The following is a 17,656-nucleotide window of genomic DNA, read 5'->3' on the forward strand; positions in this document are numbered from 1 at the left end:
AGGCAGAAGGCGAAGAAATCCTAGTACAGGATTGTGGATCCCAAGGGTGTATCCATGCCTTTTGGATTACTTGGAGCTCTCTGATAGGGTAAGGCTTACACTGTCAGTGTTCCACAAAACCCACAAAAAAAATCACCTATGAAGAAAACATTGACAAATTGTCTAGATCAGGTTGGTCTATGGAATGCCTGGGAGGCAATCTTGATTGTTAATTAATTGACCCAGCCCAGCATGGGGACTACCATCTTCTGAACTGTGTCTGAGTAAGGAAAGCTGTGGGAGAGCAAGCAAGCAAGCAAGAATGCGTTTGCTTTCTCTTTGCCTTTGACTATGGATATGATGTTCCTACATTGGCTTCCTCCAAACAACCTGTAACTTGGAACTAGTTTAGGCCAGGTAAACCCTTTTCTTCCCTATATTGTTTTCTGTCAGAACACTCCTTCATAGCACCAGAAATAAAAGGACAAAAGTCACTTTTTTTTTTTTTTTTTGCTTTCAGGGGCATAGATTGGGTTGAAATGGTGGACAGTACCACCCCTCAGGTTTAACTACTCAAGGATGTGCTATCGATACAGAAGCCACTTGGTATAAGAGGGTGGCTTAAACCTAAATTCATCATGGTAAAATAAAGAGGAAAATCCGTGTTCCAGTCAGTCCTATTAGCTTCATTTAAGTGGCTAGAAGCCCCTGGTGGCTAGTAGTTACCATGTAGGATCGCACAGATAGAGGGTATCTCCACGACTGTATCAAGTACTCTTGAATGGTGCTGGGTGCCATTCTTATTGGAGCAAGATTTACTTGGACTACAAGTAAAACACGCAGACAGGCTGTGGGGAAGGAAGGAGGTGCCATGCTCTTAAATCACAGACACATCTTCATCATTTATCAGGGAAAGAGGAAAACATGCCTGTGATGGAACCAGTCCTTCAATGGCTGCTCACCAAGAGGGGCTTACTTGTTGAATGACCTATAGTTTCCTATTTCAAATGATCTATTCTTGCCTTATGCAAATTGAATGAATCATATATATTTTACACTATTACTTTAAGTTGCAAATCAATATGAGCGAAAATTAGCCTATATCTGAGTCCAAGCATCCACTGGAGATGCTGTCACCTGCTTGCTGTCCTTTGACCTGGTGCATATTTATCTACTCCTGGGATAGAACTGGTTAATGTTTCAGTCACTTTGCAATGTGAAGGAGGTGAGTGTTGCAGAGCAACAAATGCGATCAAGAAATCCATGCACTCCAGTCTCTCTCCTCCTCCTCACATCTCATCATACAGATGAATAAATTGCTATAAAAATACCCAAAATAAAACTTAAAACAATGACTGAATCTTTTTTTTTTAATCTCATGCACTGTGTGTTCAGGTAGCAAGAAATTTAATTCCAGTCGGACCAGTCTCCTGTGATTTTTTTTCCCTTTCATCTAAGATATTTTTAATGCTCAGAGGCATTATAATGGAAAAAGCGTGTATTTGTGCCTGGTTTATACCCATCATCCTTACCATTACAACAAGACAAAAGCATTAAAGTGAAATTAATCATGTCAGGAGACTTTAGCAAAAACAAGTGAGCCCATGCATAAAGCGTCGCTTTGTCTAGTGTGAAGTCACGCTCTGATTAAAAACATATAATGGAAGGAAAAGTGATACATCATTGCCTTAGCAGTAGGCTTTCTGAAAGTGCTTTAGCGGTTCTCGACATAGAAATGTGGCAACATTTCCATCTTTGAAGCTCACAATGATTCTCATTCTACTTAAATAACCGGAGTTCAATCTTAATTTTCTTCCTTAATAAATTAGGACTTTAATGACTCGACAAGGACTAAGAATTAGGATGTCTGGCGAGGAATGTCCCCCTTGTTTGCTAGGCGTCGATCTAAGGACGTGTCTGCCCCTCCTTTCAGGAAAGCAACCTTCATGCCAGCTGAGTCCAGTCTTCGAACATCTGTTCCATATGCAAACAGTATGCATTACCGTAGATGCAGATTGCATAGACACCCTTGTTTTGCACGGCTCTTACGGTAGCACGGCAGTTCATAGCAGTTAAAACAGTTAATGAGAATGGAGGTATGGTGGCAGAATGGCCATGCATTCCCCAGAGTGGGAGTCAGTTTGCTGTGGTACAGCCAACCTCGAATTCATAAGAGATACATTTGATAAGTGACATCACCATAGGGCCATCTCATGGATTAGAAAAGCGACGGTATCCTTTGATGCACTTTGCTTTCATTATTGCTCACTATGTAACCCAGGCTGTCCTAGAACTCAGGCACTCCTCCTGCCTCAGCCTGCCAAGTGAATTACAGACATGATACTATGGTCCTTCTACTTTAAAAAAAATGCAGATTTTCACATATAATAGTCACTTCTCATCAAAACCGTCTTTTTATTACTCTTGGTGGTTATTGTTAAAGTTATTTTCACTCTCATTTTATTTGGGGGATACAGTATCTTACTTCGTAGTCCAAACTTGTTTCAAGCTCACCCTGTTCCCTAGGCCACAAACTCTTAATCTTCGTGCCTCAGCCTATTGAGTGCTGGGGTTAGCGGTGTATACCACCATGCCTGGCTCCTCTTTTGTTTAAGTAAAAACTCCCTGGTCGAATGAATATATCTGTGTGATTTTTATCTACAGCAGTATGGATTTGTGTGCCTACAGTATAGATGCACATTTGACATAACAAATAGTAAAGATAGGGACACTGTATTAACTCAACCACATATAAATTATTTGAAGGATTTGAATATTCCTTCTAAACATTTTCTTTACTCAAGAGGCATCTAATTTGGGGGCAGTTAGCACCAACCCTGACAGAAGTTGTTCTGAGTCAGAAGATGCCGAAGGAGCATGAGAGAGCTATTTATCTTTACTAAAACGTTCTCACTGGATGCATGAGAATATTTTGCATGTTGCAAGAGTGAGCCCAACATATGCAGAATGAGATGCTGTGCTGTATTGATTTGGGTTTGAAGACTTCCTCCAAGGTTCATATTCAAAGTTAATCCTTGCTGTGGAATGTAATGGGGCTGGGATAAGGCTATCAAAGTGGAAACTCCATGGTACTCTACTGGGGATGAAGGCGCCGGAGCACATTTGTGATACTCTGTGTTACTTTGGGACTCTGCCAGGAAGAAGTCTCCTGGCACGATCGATCTTTTGACCTTGGACAATAACTGTGAGCTATGATCAACCTCTTTAAAACTTACCCTGTTTCTAGTATTGAGTTATTAGCAGTAAAAAAAAATAGAATAAGACAGGGTATTAAATATTACGGGGTTGGTTGCAGATATAGCCCGGGGGGTCACTTGCATAACGTATGCAAAGCACTGTGTTTGTTCTCTGAACAAGTGAAAACAAAAAACAAAACAACAACAACAAAACCCAACAATCAATTAGATAATAGTTACGTGGTGGGAGGTTGTGAACAATGAGACTGATAGTCAATTTGACAAGCTCTAGAACCTCCTAGGAGGAAAGCCTAGGGAGCACCTGTGAGAGACTGTCCTGATTACATCAACTGAGCTGGACAGACCACCCCACACATGCTCAGTGCCGTCCTTGGGCTTTGAACTTGGACTGCATAAAAAGGAGTCTATCCCAGGAGCATTTTCTTCACTTTTGGTTTCCCCAGTGTGGATTCAGTGGAAACTAGAGTGGTTAGAACAGGATATAGAAGAAATAAAATTAACGAATATTTTGATCCTTCTCCTGATACCTTGGCAAGACAGACCTTGATGTACATTGGAGTTAGGTGTGGCCTTATAATTTGGGGTGGAACATGATGCTTTAATGAGAAGCCTTAAGAATCAATTTCTAGTAATGCAAGCACAAGAACAGGATGTAGAACACATCCCACTTAACCTGCCATACGCATGTACATATCTTGGTACAGTTCTGAGGTGATTGTGAATGTTTAATTGACAGATGCAGGTGTGAATCCCAAAAGGGACCCCTGGCCAGTGATGAGGGAGTTCCTATGGGGTGCAGGAAAGAAGGAGGGTATTGCCGGGATATAGAAAGACTACTTGATGACATCTGTTCCTTGTTGGAAGGCTAATGGGTTGTTTAGTGAGCCTCCAGCTTTAAGGCAGAGCTTGGAAAACACACTGTTGGTCACATGCATTGGTGGTTGTCAGTTGCACTTGATAAGCTTGTTTTAAGAAAGGATCTCAGGAAATAATTTGCTCATTTCTAAATGGAACTGAAAGGAAACAGAACCCAGAAATCTTTGTCTGTCTGTCTCTGTCCCAACCCTGTCCGTGTGTGTGTGTGTGTGTGTGTGTGTGTGTGTGTGTGTGTGTGTGTGCGTGTGTGTGTATGAACACAGCTTTGAATGTCCCCTATCTGGCAAAAGATGAAATTTAGAATTTTAACCAAATGTGTAAACCAAAGCTTGATTCACGACAAACACAAATTAAAGCTATATTTTTCCACAGTAGTTTCATTGAGTTTGGTTGTCAGGGAAGAAAATTTCAGTTAAGGGGGTTGGTGAGATGACTCGGGAGGTTCAGGTGCTTGCTATGACCTGAGTTTGATCACTGGAACCCATGGTGGAAGGACAGAACTAAGTCCCAGGGTTGTCCTCTGAACACACATTTTCTGTACCATAAATACACTATACTCTCACTCCCAACACATGCAAACACACAAATACAACAGTAATAAATAAATTTTTGAAAAGAAAAATTCAATTAAGAATGAGTAAACTGTACTCAAGAAACAGTGAAAAAGAAAAAATTTACCAAGAGAGCATTAGAAGGATGTGTGCATGCACTCATGAATGTCTGTGAAAAGGTAGGAAACAGAGGCAAACAAAACAAACAAAATAAATAAACTTAAAATATATCAGAAAATAAATGTGGACATGATTGTAAGTCACGCAATGGATAGAAACATATGACAGCAACTGTCATTTTCTAAAGCCTTAAATTCCAAAAAATCCACCAACATAATTCAAAGAAGCTGCTAAGAATTACATACTCAAACCCAAATATTCCCATTTATTTGTCTATTTTAAAGAAAGGGTCTCTGTACATAGTTCTGGCTGCCCTGGAACTCACGATGTAGACCTGCCTGGCTTTGAACTCATAGATATTTGTTGAGGTTTGATCTATTGCTATGTATTGTAATGCTAAATTCTAGGCCTATAAAGGAATTCTCTTGGTTCCCAGCTTTTGTTGTGCTAACCTTGTTCCTTAATTTTAAACTATTGGTTAAATAAACAGGCGTACAGCCAATTACTGGAGGAACCAGAAGCAGGTGGTTTTGTTTCGTTTTGTTTGTTTGTTTGTTTGTTTGTTTGTTTGCTTGAGTTATCTGAATGAGCACTGGAGAAGGGAGAGAATGAGGAGAGAAGGGAGAGGACGAGGCAGGTGCCAAGAGGGGAGATGGAGCATAAGCACATGGCCAAAAGAAATAGCAAGTATTTGGGGAACAGTGCTGAGGAGATAAGGGGTTGTCAAGGCCAAATAAAATAACCACAGTTGGAGTCTCATCTTTTTGTAAGTTCATCGGGGATAAGCTTAACCTGGATGTACTACAGGATTCACCTGCCTCTGCCTCCCAAGGGCTGGGATTGAAAGTGTGCACCACGGTGCCTCATCCCCTAATTATTTATTAATGTTAAATGTAGCTAGGAAAATATTTTTCTCCCTCAAAACGCACATCCTAAAAGTACACATGCCTTAGCCTCACTTCAGGTATGGCCAATGAGGGGAATGGAAAATTGTCTCCATGGAGTTAAGCCTATGGTTGCAAAGAACAAAGGGTTGGAAGCTAAGCTGAAGGGGACCCAGCAGTAGGACAGAGCCATCCCTCGACAGATTCCCCTCACAATCTCTATTTGTCTTTTATTTTGGGTCCAGATCAAGAAAAATCTCAAATAAGCTGGATGGTGAGATGATACACTATCGGCTAGAGCTCTGCACCTGAGACTGGAGGCCATCTTCCAGAACTCTCCGCATAAGGAGACTGGAGGCCATTGCCCAGAGCTGTCCACAAGAGGAGACTGGAGGCCATCATTTAGTCATCCAGAGCTCTGCACAAGAGACTGGAGGCTGTCATCCAGAACTCTCCGCATAAGGAGACTGGAGGCCATCATTTAGTCATCCAGAGCTCTGCACCTGAGACTGGAGGCCATCTTCCAGAACTCTCCGCATAAGGAGACTGGAGGCCATTGCCCAGAGCTCTTCATAAGAGGAGACTGGAGGATGCTGGGAAGGGACTTGGCTATTCTGAGCATAACATGAGGAGCATGAGGACTCATGGGAAAGAAAGATACAGAAGGAGCAATGCTTGATCCGTCTAATGCTCTGGTTCTTTCCCTGAACCCTATGAGGCTGACAGAGACTTCACAGGAACTATAGTCATGTCCAACCGACAACTCCATCTCTGCTCCAGCACAGGTCTGGGTGCCATATTCCCTCTGTGTTCATCTGGAGTCCATGTGCTTGGACCCCTAAATGACCCCGTGGAGCAGAGGCTAAGAGCCAACATGTGTTCAATGTGTAGATGGAGTGAGGAACTGATTGTTTTGTTATTTATACTCTCTAAAATATTACTCCTTTATTACCAGAGCATAGCCAAGCCCACAAGAGCGATACACAGATGCTTCATGGGATTGGTTATGGTGTGTCTTATTTCCCAAACCTTTGTGAACATGAGTCAAATTTTTTATTTATTCTTTTTAACTTGGTTATGAAAGAATATAAGTTGGACGGGAGGGATGGCCCAGTGGTTAAGAGCACTGGCTGCTCTTCCAAAATACCTGGGTTTGGTTCCTAAAACACATGCGCATTCTCACAATTGTATCTCCACCCCCAGGGGATCCAATGACCTCTTCTGATATCCATGGACACTGGGTACACACACAGTATAGAGATAAACAACAGGCAAAACAGTCATATACATAAAATATTGTGTTTTAATTTAAAGAACATAAATTAAACTAAAGTAGAATAAAATTGACTGAGAAGAACTACGGTCTATGTATTGAACTTGGAGATTTATTTGAATAGTATGATTCCAGGAAGAATCCTATGAAGTGAGTATAATTAGCTTAATTTGCAAATGAGGAAACAGGATCAGAAAGTAAGAAACCCATGATCTGGGCAACAAATGCCTGAAGATATGTTTCACCTTAGATCTACCTGTTTCTAGAAGTGCTAACTTGTGTGTATGTGTGTGTGTGCAAATGTATGAGTAGTCACGTGTGTGTATATAGCTTCCAAGATACAGATAAATTGCATTGAATTATAACTTGCCAGAAATCATGTATGTAAACCCTGTGGCTCACACATCAGAATGTGCAGTTTATTCTTTAAACCTAGATTATATTCTTGACCCCTAAGCATCAATTGCTTTGGTTCATTTAACCTGTATTAGTTCTATTTTATAAAGTTGCTACTATGTCGGGGACACTGGATTCATGTAGATTTTCATGGCTACAGTGGGTCAGCCCAGATTAAATCGCATGTGCTTGGACTTGGGTGACTAATAGCATTTTGTGGTCAGATGGACTGACATACCATGGTTTGATGGAGACCCAGAGGCTATTGCTCTCATTTCTGCTCTGCAGTGGCTCTGTACATGGCACCTCCTCTCCACACGTGACGTGGAGTCTGAAACTGTGAGCCTTTCATAGAAGTTGCTGTGTGGCTGTATTCTGCTGAGCACTTTAGCCAGGTTGTTCCTAGCCCGGTGTGTGTGTGTGTGTGTGTGTGTGTGTGTGTGTGTGTGTGTGTGTGTGTTTGTGTAGGTGCAGATGTGTGTTTGTGCTGGTACACATCTGTGTGCGTTGGTAAGTGTTCACATGTATGTTCACATGTGGCAGCCAGAGATTAGCCTCCTAACCACCTTTCTTTGGGAAGCAGGATATCTCACAGGGGTTTGGGCCTTGTCCATGGTTAGGCTGACTGTCCGTGAGTTGCAGGCAATCCCCTCTCTTCATGCTGACATAAGTGTGTGTATCACTTGTGCATCTTTTCACGCATGTGTTCAGACAGAACTCTGGTCTTCCTGGCTACACAGCAAGCACTGTACTGACACAGCCATCTTCCCAGCCCCAGACTTGTTTTCTTGAAGTATCATGTATTCAGTTTTAACTATTTGAGAAGTCTCCCTTCTCATCTCTACCTGGACCTCTGCCTGCCTTTAATTCTCAGCTAAATTGCCTGTTCCTTGGTGATGCTTACCATAACTCCTACAGTGCACCATGTCCCTCCGTTCTGAGACTTTTCTATACTATCACTCTTCTAGGACACTGTCATGCTTTGGCATAATACACTGATACTTTGGTTAATGCTGCTTTTGTCCACAAAAGTCTAAACTTGGTAAGGGCGTGGTAATCTCTGTTTCAGCTCATGTAACAGAGGAGACATCAGTTATATTTGGTAAGGAAATAAAGTTGCTTGGGTGAGGGCTTATATTTAAGAGTTTCCCATGCCCCATTTATAGTTTACCTACAAATGATACAGGACGTCTAAGGAGCCTTAATGAATTATACCTCCAAGCCACACTCAATAGCAAACCCCACAGCCTGTGTGTGAAGAAGGCGTTGGAATTATTTGTACACAAGCTGCTCGCTGGAGAAAAAGCAATTACTATATTTAAGGGAAGTATAAGCTGGAAATAATCAAGAGAAGTCAAAGCAAGCCTACTGGCTTTTTCAGGCATCCAGCTCCCTTGAAACACAGGATTGGGAGTGGCCACCACACATACATTTAAAAAAAAATCTATGAAAAATCCACTAAAGCATTGGTGCGTGAATCTTCAGCAGCAAATAATTCAAGATATATAGCAATGCACAGCCATGTATTTCAAATTAGAGTGAGCTCATTGAAGGTAAAATTAGGTGGTAACATATTTAAAAAAGTCAAGGCACAATTCTTTCTATTTTTGTTTTTTGCCAAAAGCCATGGGAACAATTGCTTCCTGATCTCAAATTCCAAGCTGTGAGACAATTGTCACACCATGATATAAATGACTTAGATCATCATGTTTTCGCTAACCCCTAAATCAGGTAAACCCCAAGTAACTAGTTTGTCTTCATTTCTCCCTGTGTAGCTGGAGAGCCAATGGCCTTCCACATGCTAGGCAAACACCCTTTCAGTGAAGTAATTAATTCCAAATGCTTAATTCTTGAACCAGTCTGGACAATTTCTTGATGTGACATGCTTCTTGGTTAAGTTTTCAGGTCTGTCACATACTACCTGTACCAAGCTTAGATGTTCCTAGAGCTTTCAGTTCCCATCGGTGTCAAAATGTTCTCTGGTATTCTGAGGTATTCCTCTTACCAAAATGCTTTTCCTTTTACCTAGCTAACTCTTCCCCATTTTCTCCAAATTAAGGGTCACTTTAAGAGAGCTCCCCTAACACCCTGGTTTAGGTGAGGGCCCACCCACTTTGTATTCCCACAGATAGCTGGTGTTTTCTAGTCTCCTCTGTAGCTTACTGTATGTTGTAGTGATCCCCTTGGGTTACTGAGAGGAGAGATCGATGTCATGGTTCACCTGGTCAGTCACAAGACTGACTCTTTGCTTTGTGGATGGGTAAGGGCTGCTAGTAGGTCTAAAGTCCTCCTGGGCATTTTCTCAAATGATTTGGAAGCATCCCAATGTTTTTCTTGGTTTCTCCTGAAATGCAGGATTCATTTTCTATGGATTATCGTCCTGTCAAGTGGTCTGATTATTTTAAATAATTTGTAGCTTGGAATTTCTGGTAAAAAAGATACTATAAATAAAAGGAAACACACACACACACACACACACACACACACACACACACACCCCAAAACAACCGAACTTACTTATTTTCTTGAATAGGTTAATCATAAACAATTATTAGGGCTTTTGCGAAGGCTGAGCAGGTAAAGGAGCTTGCTGCCGAAACTGACAGCCTGAGTTAGGTCCGTGGGACCCACACAGTACAAGAGAACTGATTCTCGCAAGCTGTATTCTGACCACACATGCACTGTGTACTATCCACAGTTACACACACACACACACACACACACACACACACACACACACTTATTAGCCTTTTGACTAACTTTATCCGTTTTCTCAAAGGACAGAAGCTGACTGAACTTAAACAGAAGAATCGAGGGAAGAAGCCCCACTGGTTGTATTAGCACACGGAGTTAGTGCTCCACCAAAAAGCAGCACGTACACTACTCTATGTCTTATTAGAGAATGTGATCAAACCTGCATTTATCTGTGGGAATCAAAGGTCAGTGTCATATGTAGCTATTTAGTTACTTTCTTATTGCCTCTTATTTGCTACTTACAGAAAAATAGATGTATGTGTGTGTGTGTGTGTGTGTGATGAAAATGGAGAGAGGACTGTTTCATAGAGAAGATGGGATGGGGAGGAGGGACGGGTCCAGCAAGAGAAGAGGGGGGACACAGGAGAGCAGAGGGGGAGGGCGGAGAACAGAAGCAAAGCAAACTGGGATATATGTATGAAAGTGCCGTAATAAAATCCATTCCTTCGGGCTGGAGAGAAGGCTCAATGGTTAAGAACACTGGTTGCTCTTTCAGAGATCTTGAATTCAATTCCCAGCAACCACATGCTGCCTCACAACCAGATCTGAGGCCCTCTTCTGGCATGCAGGTGTTCATGCAGACAGAGCACTCATATACATTAAATAAAAAAACAAACAAATAAATGTAAAAATCCATTCCTTTGAATGCTAAGTTAAGTAAAACTTAACTTAAAAATGTAAACATTAGAAAAAGAAAGAACGAGCTCAGCTCATTTATTTTCACCCTAAGGTTACCAAAGGGGACCCATGAGCACACATCTACGTTCTGACACTAACTTCTCTGTAATTACTCAGAGAAGGAAGAACACACGCACGCACGGCACGCACGGCATGCACGGCACGCACGGCATGCACGGCACGCACGGCATGCACGGCACGCACGGCACGCACGGCACGCACGGCACGCATGCACGTGCGCATGCGCTAAGTAGAAGCCTTATCTGAAATGTAGGAGGAAGGGAGTTTGCTCACGGGAAGTGCCTTGACCTGTCAGCAAAGGAACGTGCCCGTTCAGAACAGGAGTGACAAACCTCAGGTTTTCAACACTGTCCCCTGGAAAATGGTTCAGGACCTTCTACATGTGAGTTTTGTGAAAACTTGAGTGTGTACCAAGAACTCAGTTACAAAAAGTACACAGAGGCTGAGGGAGTTGACTGGTTTGAATTTTGTGCCAAAGACTGAGGGCTTGCAGGGTAGGAGATCTGCTTTTCTACCTCAGCCATTATGGCATTCATGCCCCCCTACTGCTTTCTAAGAAATTAAGAATAACATGGGGGTGGGGAGAGACAACTCAGCAGTTAAGAGCACTGACTGCTCTTCCAGAGGTCCTGAGTTCAAATCCCAGCAACCACATGGTGGCTCACAACCATCTGTAATGGAATCTGATGTCCTCTTCTGGTGTGTCTGAAGAGAGCGGCAGTGCACTCCCATACGTAAAATAATTCTTTAAAGAAAGACTAAAATGGGAAATTTTGCTAAAGATTAAGAAAGAACTCTGCAAAATAAAAATGAATAAAAGTGCATCTCAATTTCCCCTTTCTTCTAAAAAAGATTGACTTACTCTATGTGTATGCTTTGCCTGCGTGTGTGTCTGCTGCCCATGGAGGTCAAGTGAATGTGCCAGATTCTCTGTAACTAGAACAATAACAATGTGAACCCCGATGTGGGCACTGGGAATCAATGCTAGGTCCTCTGGAAGAGTAGCTGTTTGGGTGGATCAAGCCCCTACTCCTCTATTTATTGATCGATTTTGTAATGGCGGTATTTGAACTTGGGTACTTATGTATTCTAGGCAAGTGCTCTATCACTGGGATACATCTACGATGCTTGAAGTTTTATTCCAGCGTTACACGGATATTCTTTCCCTCCTGTAGCTCACCTGTACTCTTCAGTTTATTTTTTCTTAAGTAATGATCCCTAAGTCCTTTTGCTTCCTCCTTGTTGTATAATGTATGCACATGAAGTAGCTCCCATAAGGCAATGGGTGTGACTGGCTAGGTAGCAGTCTCTTTGGGAGGGACACATGTCTGCAAGACAGTGAGAAATTCTTGCTCCAGCTAAGTGAGAAAAATACTCCAAGGCTTAGAGACTAACTAACTCCAGGAGCTTGATGGCTGATTCGTTAGTCTGCATGAGGACAGTCTTTGCATGAACAAGCAGACCCTAAGCTAGAAGACTGAGGAAATAGATGGTTACTCACCTTGAACTGCAATCCTTCCCCCCTCTGAGAACTAGCTTAGCATTACTGTCAAAAGAATGGCAGCAGAACATTCTACAATCCCTAATATTTGGGGAGACTTTGGATATTCTTATTTCCTAAAGAGAGACTTTTGTTTCTCATTTATAATTTCCTGTCTCAAATAACATGGAACCCCGCAATGGCTATGACACCCCCACCCCCACCCCAGATTTGGATAAATTTCTAATTCAGTCTAACAAATACAAACCAACAAAAATGATCCATGTCAAATTAGCATCATTTCTTTAACAAATGTGGAAATGCTGCTGTCACTTGGGGCCACAGGGTCCCAGCCTCGCAGGAAGTAAAGCATGTTTTTAATGCACAAATCCCAGAAAAATGAAGAGTATTAGGAAAGCACATTCTCACTTCAGAGCTGTTTCAGAGCTCTGAGTGAGCCTCGGGATATCGGGATATGAGGAAGGTTCGAGGTCCGTAAGAACGTTCTCACTGTAGGAACTCATTTACGTCACTACGTGTGTATCTTTATCTCATTCCACATGAGTTGTGTTGATAGGTGACCGCCCAGTAGTTTTACTCAGTCTGTAAATTATTCCATCTGAAATAAATTATTCCATATGAAAACTATGGAAAATGAATTTTCTACTCTGGAGGAACAGGCTGAAGTATTATTTTCTACTTGGCATGGAGACATTGTAGGGATTGACTTACACCCAGTATAAAAACAGCACCCGTGCTAACACTGGTAGTAGCAGTGAAAATAGTGATGGCATTTGCAATGTATTGAGTACGTGCTGCATGCTGGATGAGGTGTAAGTGCAATGTTATTTCCCAACACTCAAGTGATTGACAACTAAGAGAGTGACCCAGAACGTCTGTATGGCATGCTCGAAGTAAGAGATCTGTGTTCGAGTCCAGATTTGAGAGCTTGCGCTTTATAGCCACGAAAGCAGATACTTTCAAGCAATATAGAAGTTCTAGATCAGTTGACTCATGCTGCAGCCTATGATATAATTTACATGTCCCCTTTCATGACCAAAACTGTCTCACTTTGGGCGACAAACCTGATAATGTATCTCTGAGCGCAGCTTAGCATGAAGGGGCTGATGAAGTAGGTCAGTGGATAAAGGCTCTGGCTGCCAAGTCTGATGATCTGTTTGATCCCCAGCACCCACTTGACCACGGGAGAAGATGGATTCCTCCAGGCTGCCTACTGACCTCCCGTTCACATGGTGGTGCCCCTCTCCACACACCACAAACAAATAAACCAATAAGTAAATGTAAAAATAATCAAACATATGGCCTTGGGGATGCTGTTTGTGATCCTTCTTTCTGGCCTGGAGGGTCTCAAGTAAATCTCAAGTTGGATGTAGTGTGGAGTATCTAGGAAAGCAGATGGGTTTGTCAATAATTATCTTTTATTAGTGGAGTTGAAAATCATGGTATCCCTTGTGTTCTTTCTCTGTTCTTTCTCTCTGGAAATCTCTTTGTCCTTTTCCCAACGTCATCTGTTCAGGAGTTCACTGTCAATCAGATGCTCTCTGTTCTTATTTTGGCTTTAGTTTCTGACACACCTTCAGAATGCAGCTGGTTTAAAAGACATTCTTACTAAGATATCTAAACAATGGTAGATGTTATTTTCACTCCAAAGAGAATCTAAAGCATTTGAAAGACATCATTAACTTATTTTTCTTCCTCCTCTCCCCGCTTAATCTTGCTGTTTCTTGCCAGGCACCCCCTTACTGCAACCACACTATACTGGCATCCAGGGAGCCTTCTTGAGCAGTGCCTGGACCATGCTACTGCTGGTTTTGCTGGGTGTAGGCCAGCTCCTGAGTGTATTGTTTCAGCCCCACCTTACAGTTCTTCTCTCCTCTTCTGCTCTTAAGGGAGAACTTCCACTGCTCCTGTTAGTTTAAGGGGCTTTCGGGAAGAGCCAAGGAAATGCTTTTACAAGAACGATCTGCTAAAATACACAAATGCTTTAAGGACATACACGCAAGGAAGTTAACTTTCACTTTTGTTGGGTTTAAATGTATGGCTTTGATTCATGGATCAAAATTGTTCATTTATTATTTTATCTATACAGCTCCAGGCAATTTTGACAGTTAAAATTTAGTTTTATTGACCAGTGCAGCCACTGTGCCCACAAGGGGACTAGTGTGAGCAGCCTACTGCACTCAAAAAACGATGATTTTTGATTCCGTGACTGCATCAGATCAGGAATCATAACCGATACAACAATACGCTCCAAATCTCAGTGCCCAAGGCAAGAGTTCTGCTGTAAAACACAATCACCCTTCAAGAGGAGAAGAGAGCCTTGGCTGGACATTTGCAAGCACAGTTTAAGGGAGCTGAGGGAAGCCATGAACTTATCTGTCCATCAAGCAGTCTAAGGAGGCCATTTCTGGAAATACCTGGTCTTCTAGACTAAAGGTGGGGAAGGATGCTTAAAGGGCAAATTGATTTTGGTAACAGATAATGAGCTAAGCTACCTACCATTTTGATGGGAGAAAACTCACTAGTGTTACTAAACAACCTTTCAGGTTTGTATCAGTGACGACAAAGCTCTCCAACTGAAGCACTTCTAGGGGACAATTTCTGCTCCCTGCACTGCCCCCATCCATTCTGACAGTCACAGAAACACAAACCAGACCAGCTTTAATTTAGGCCCGTTCGTCTACCAAATTGGCTACCTCGGCAATGTTAATTTAGTCTTTTACTCTAAATCTCCCATGATACGTAAACAAACCTCCAAAGGGTAGCAGATCGATACAGTGTCTGATTTGATTTAACTGTGTTTTTTTAATTCATCAAGACAGCTCCAACCTGAAACACACAGGCAAGGAAATAAGTAAGCGCACTCACTTGTGAGTATTTTCCATGTCTTCTTTTCGTCGTCATAATACTGAACCAGATTGCTGGGGAGCCGGTCTGGTCCAGGAGGCAACCCTCCAACCAACAGCAGCATTTTCTTGTTAGAGCGAATTCTTCACCCAAAACAAAAGAGGAGAGGAATAACCGTATTAGCGCAGAGTCCTTTAGATGGCAACGAAATCATAACCATCAAATACTGTTTCTTGCTTGCACATTTCTGTTTCCTTCATTCCCTTCCTTTCCCAGTCATATCTCAGCCATTTTTTTTGAACCAAGGAGAAAAATGATCGGAAGAGCTTCATATCCCTATACTCATGGAATAATAAGCTTCCTTTATGCAATTTGTTAGAGGTTCATTCTAGAACGACCTTTCCCTTATATTAGCCCTTTAAATCATCACTCTTTACAGCTCAGTACACATGAAATGCTCTAAAGTTGTACTCAGCCTAAGCATTCAAGTTGCATGTCAAAAAATGTATTAGTCAAAATCATTATTATAAGCCATTCTCCACTCAAAGAACCTTGAAAAAAATAAGGTTATGCAGAGAGTTTGGGAGTCTACACTTTAATCACCCAGGGAACTTCAAATACTAGTTTGGTACAATTAGCACGGGTCTAGCTGGGTGTGTGTGTGTGTGTGTGTGTGTGTGAGAACCTGTCTGAGCATGCATTTTTGTTTTTGTTTGTTTAATTTAGCTTCAACGTCTGCCTCCATCCCCACCCCACCCCCACTTTGGCTAGCCCTCCCCTCTGCTCTCCCCCTGTGCTCCACTGGTAATACAGCAGCACCAATTGGTAAAAATGAGACTGTGATGTCGTTGGGAGCCTCCCCAGAGTGGAGCCCTGCCAATGCTTGCCACTGATCCAGCGGCATGAACTTGTTCAACTGTGCAAAGCCACTCTAATTCCCTCCCTCTGTTTTTCTACCTTCTCCCCCAGGGGGCAACCACTGAAAGGAGTGACTACCCACCCATCAAGAGCTGGCAATTCGCTGCTATTAACCGTGACTGTGAATCCCAGTCTGCCTGGCAGTTCCTGAGAACAGGCCTGCAATGTCTCATATGCAGTAAAAGCTATAAGATGCACCCTGGCCAGCCCACATGACCTGATGGATGTACAATCCTCAGGAACAGTAATGGATCGAGCACACTTGCCACTGAAGCAGGGAGAGAAAGCCCAGACCCCCACAAGGGGCCTGCTGATTTAACACTCACTTTACATATAATTGAACTTTTCATTTACCTGAAAGACTCAAGGTGGTTGGCAGGGAGAGAAATGGAACAACCATGATTGAAGGAAAAAAGTCAATAGATACAAAAGGGTTCCTCTTAAATCTAATCGCAGCCCCACAGTGTGACACTGGATCCACGATGACATATCCAGTCCGTTCGGACTCAAGGATGCCTGCTGAAATAGGCATATAGAAGCTTCCTGCATTTGTTAGGAACCTAAGGCTCAGAGTTAACTGAATCCCGCTAATGGCATTTCCATATGAAGGAAGGGAACAAGAGAATTCCTTTAATGAAACTCTGGTGCCTTTGAATGCATGGAGGGCATTGAGCATGCCTGGGTAGGAAAAGTACCTTCTGGAAAAATGACACTCCTAGGCATCAATAGAGGGAGCTGTACCAATAGATAAATGACCCACACAATTAGCAGCTTGAAACACTCATTTTTCTGTCCTTTCGATATAAATGAACAAAAGTGAAGACACATTGGCCCAACTGCTTCAAAGTGAGCCCACACTTAAACGGCACCCTGACGTACAGACAGAAGATGCAACAAAGATTACCACATGGTACGAATTTCAGTCTTCAGTGACTTGCAAGCAAATGAATACCGGGGTCTAGCTTTTCTTCTTTTCTATTTGGAAGGCACAGGTAATTCATGGGTCATGCAATATTGTAAATGCATGCTCTCAGAACTGATTATATGGGGTTTTCGATCTTAAAACTATTATTTTGGGGCTCAAACAATCAAGCATTCTATTTGTGTAAGAGAAGTCATGATGAATGCAGTTGATGTATGTAAGTTAGTGACGGTAATTAGTGCTCAATGGAAGTAACAATAAGTTTGTGGCTGTCCTAACATTGTAGGTATGTATACATGCTGTCAGAGCCCAGGTGGGGGCAGTCTCCACATAACTGATATGGAGGAAAGGGCTCTAAGAAGTGGTTTGCTTAACAACAGCAACAACAAAAAAGTAAAAAGGCTATCTTATATTTATTTTTTTAAGGACTGTTTAATACATGACCAAATGAAACATGTGTTTGGCTCATGTGTATTGTCAAAATCATCTTATTCCCTGGTAAACCTAGTTTCCCTGGACCGATCATGCTAATGTGTTTCTACGGGGGTGTTGATGTCCATCATTAAGGATGAAAAGAAGGCACAGAGTCTTTGTGGCATCTGCTCAACATGTCTGTGTGTTCTCAAGAAGTAGACTTTCTTTCAACACAGGGTTCCTGAACAGTTTGTAAATGGTCAAAGCTTCCAACCTGGTCAACAATAATACGTTTCAACCCTTT

At 42.2% G+C, this 17,656-nt stretch overlaps 1 protein-coding gene across 2 annotated transcripts in view; it reads right to left on the reverse strand.

Moving 5' to 3' along the window:
* Positions 1-17,656, reverse strand: part of Klhl14 (kelch-like family member 14) — a 113,570-nt gene that overhangs the window by 66,153 nt on the left and 29,761 nt on the right. For both annotated transcript variants that reach the window (NM_001108885.1, XM_039096999.2), the window contains one exon: positions 15,120-15,241. In NM_001108885.1, coding sequence (NP_001102355.1) covers positions 15,120-15,241 — 122 coding nt within the window. The remainder of the gene's footprint in view (positions 1-15,119; positions 15,242-17,656) is intronic.

Source organism: Rattus norvegicus, chromosome 18 (genome assembly GCF_036323735.1).
Source record: "Rattus norvegicus strain BN/NHsdMcwi chromosome 18, GRCr8, whole genome shotgun sequence".
Lineage (NCBI taxonomy): Eukaryota > Metazoa > Chordata > Mammalia > Rodentia > Muridae > Rattus > Rattus norvegicus.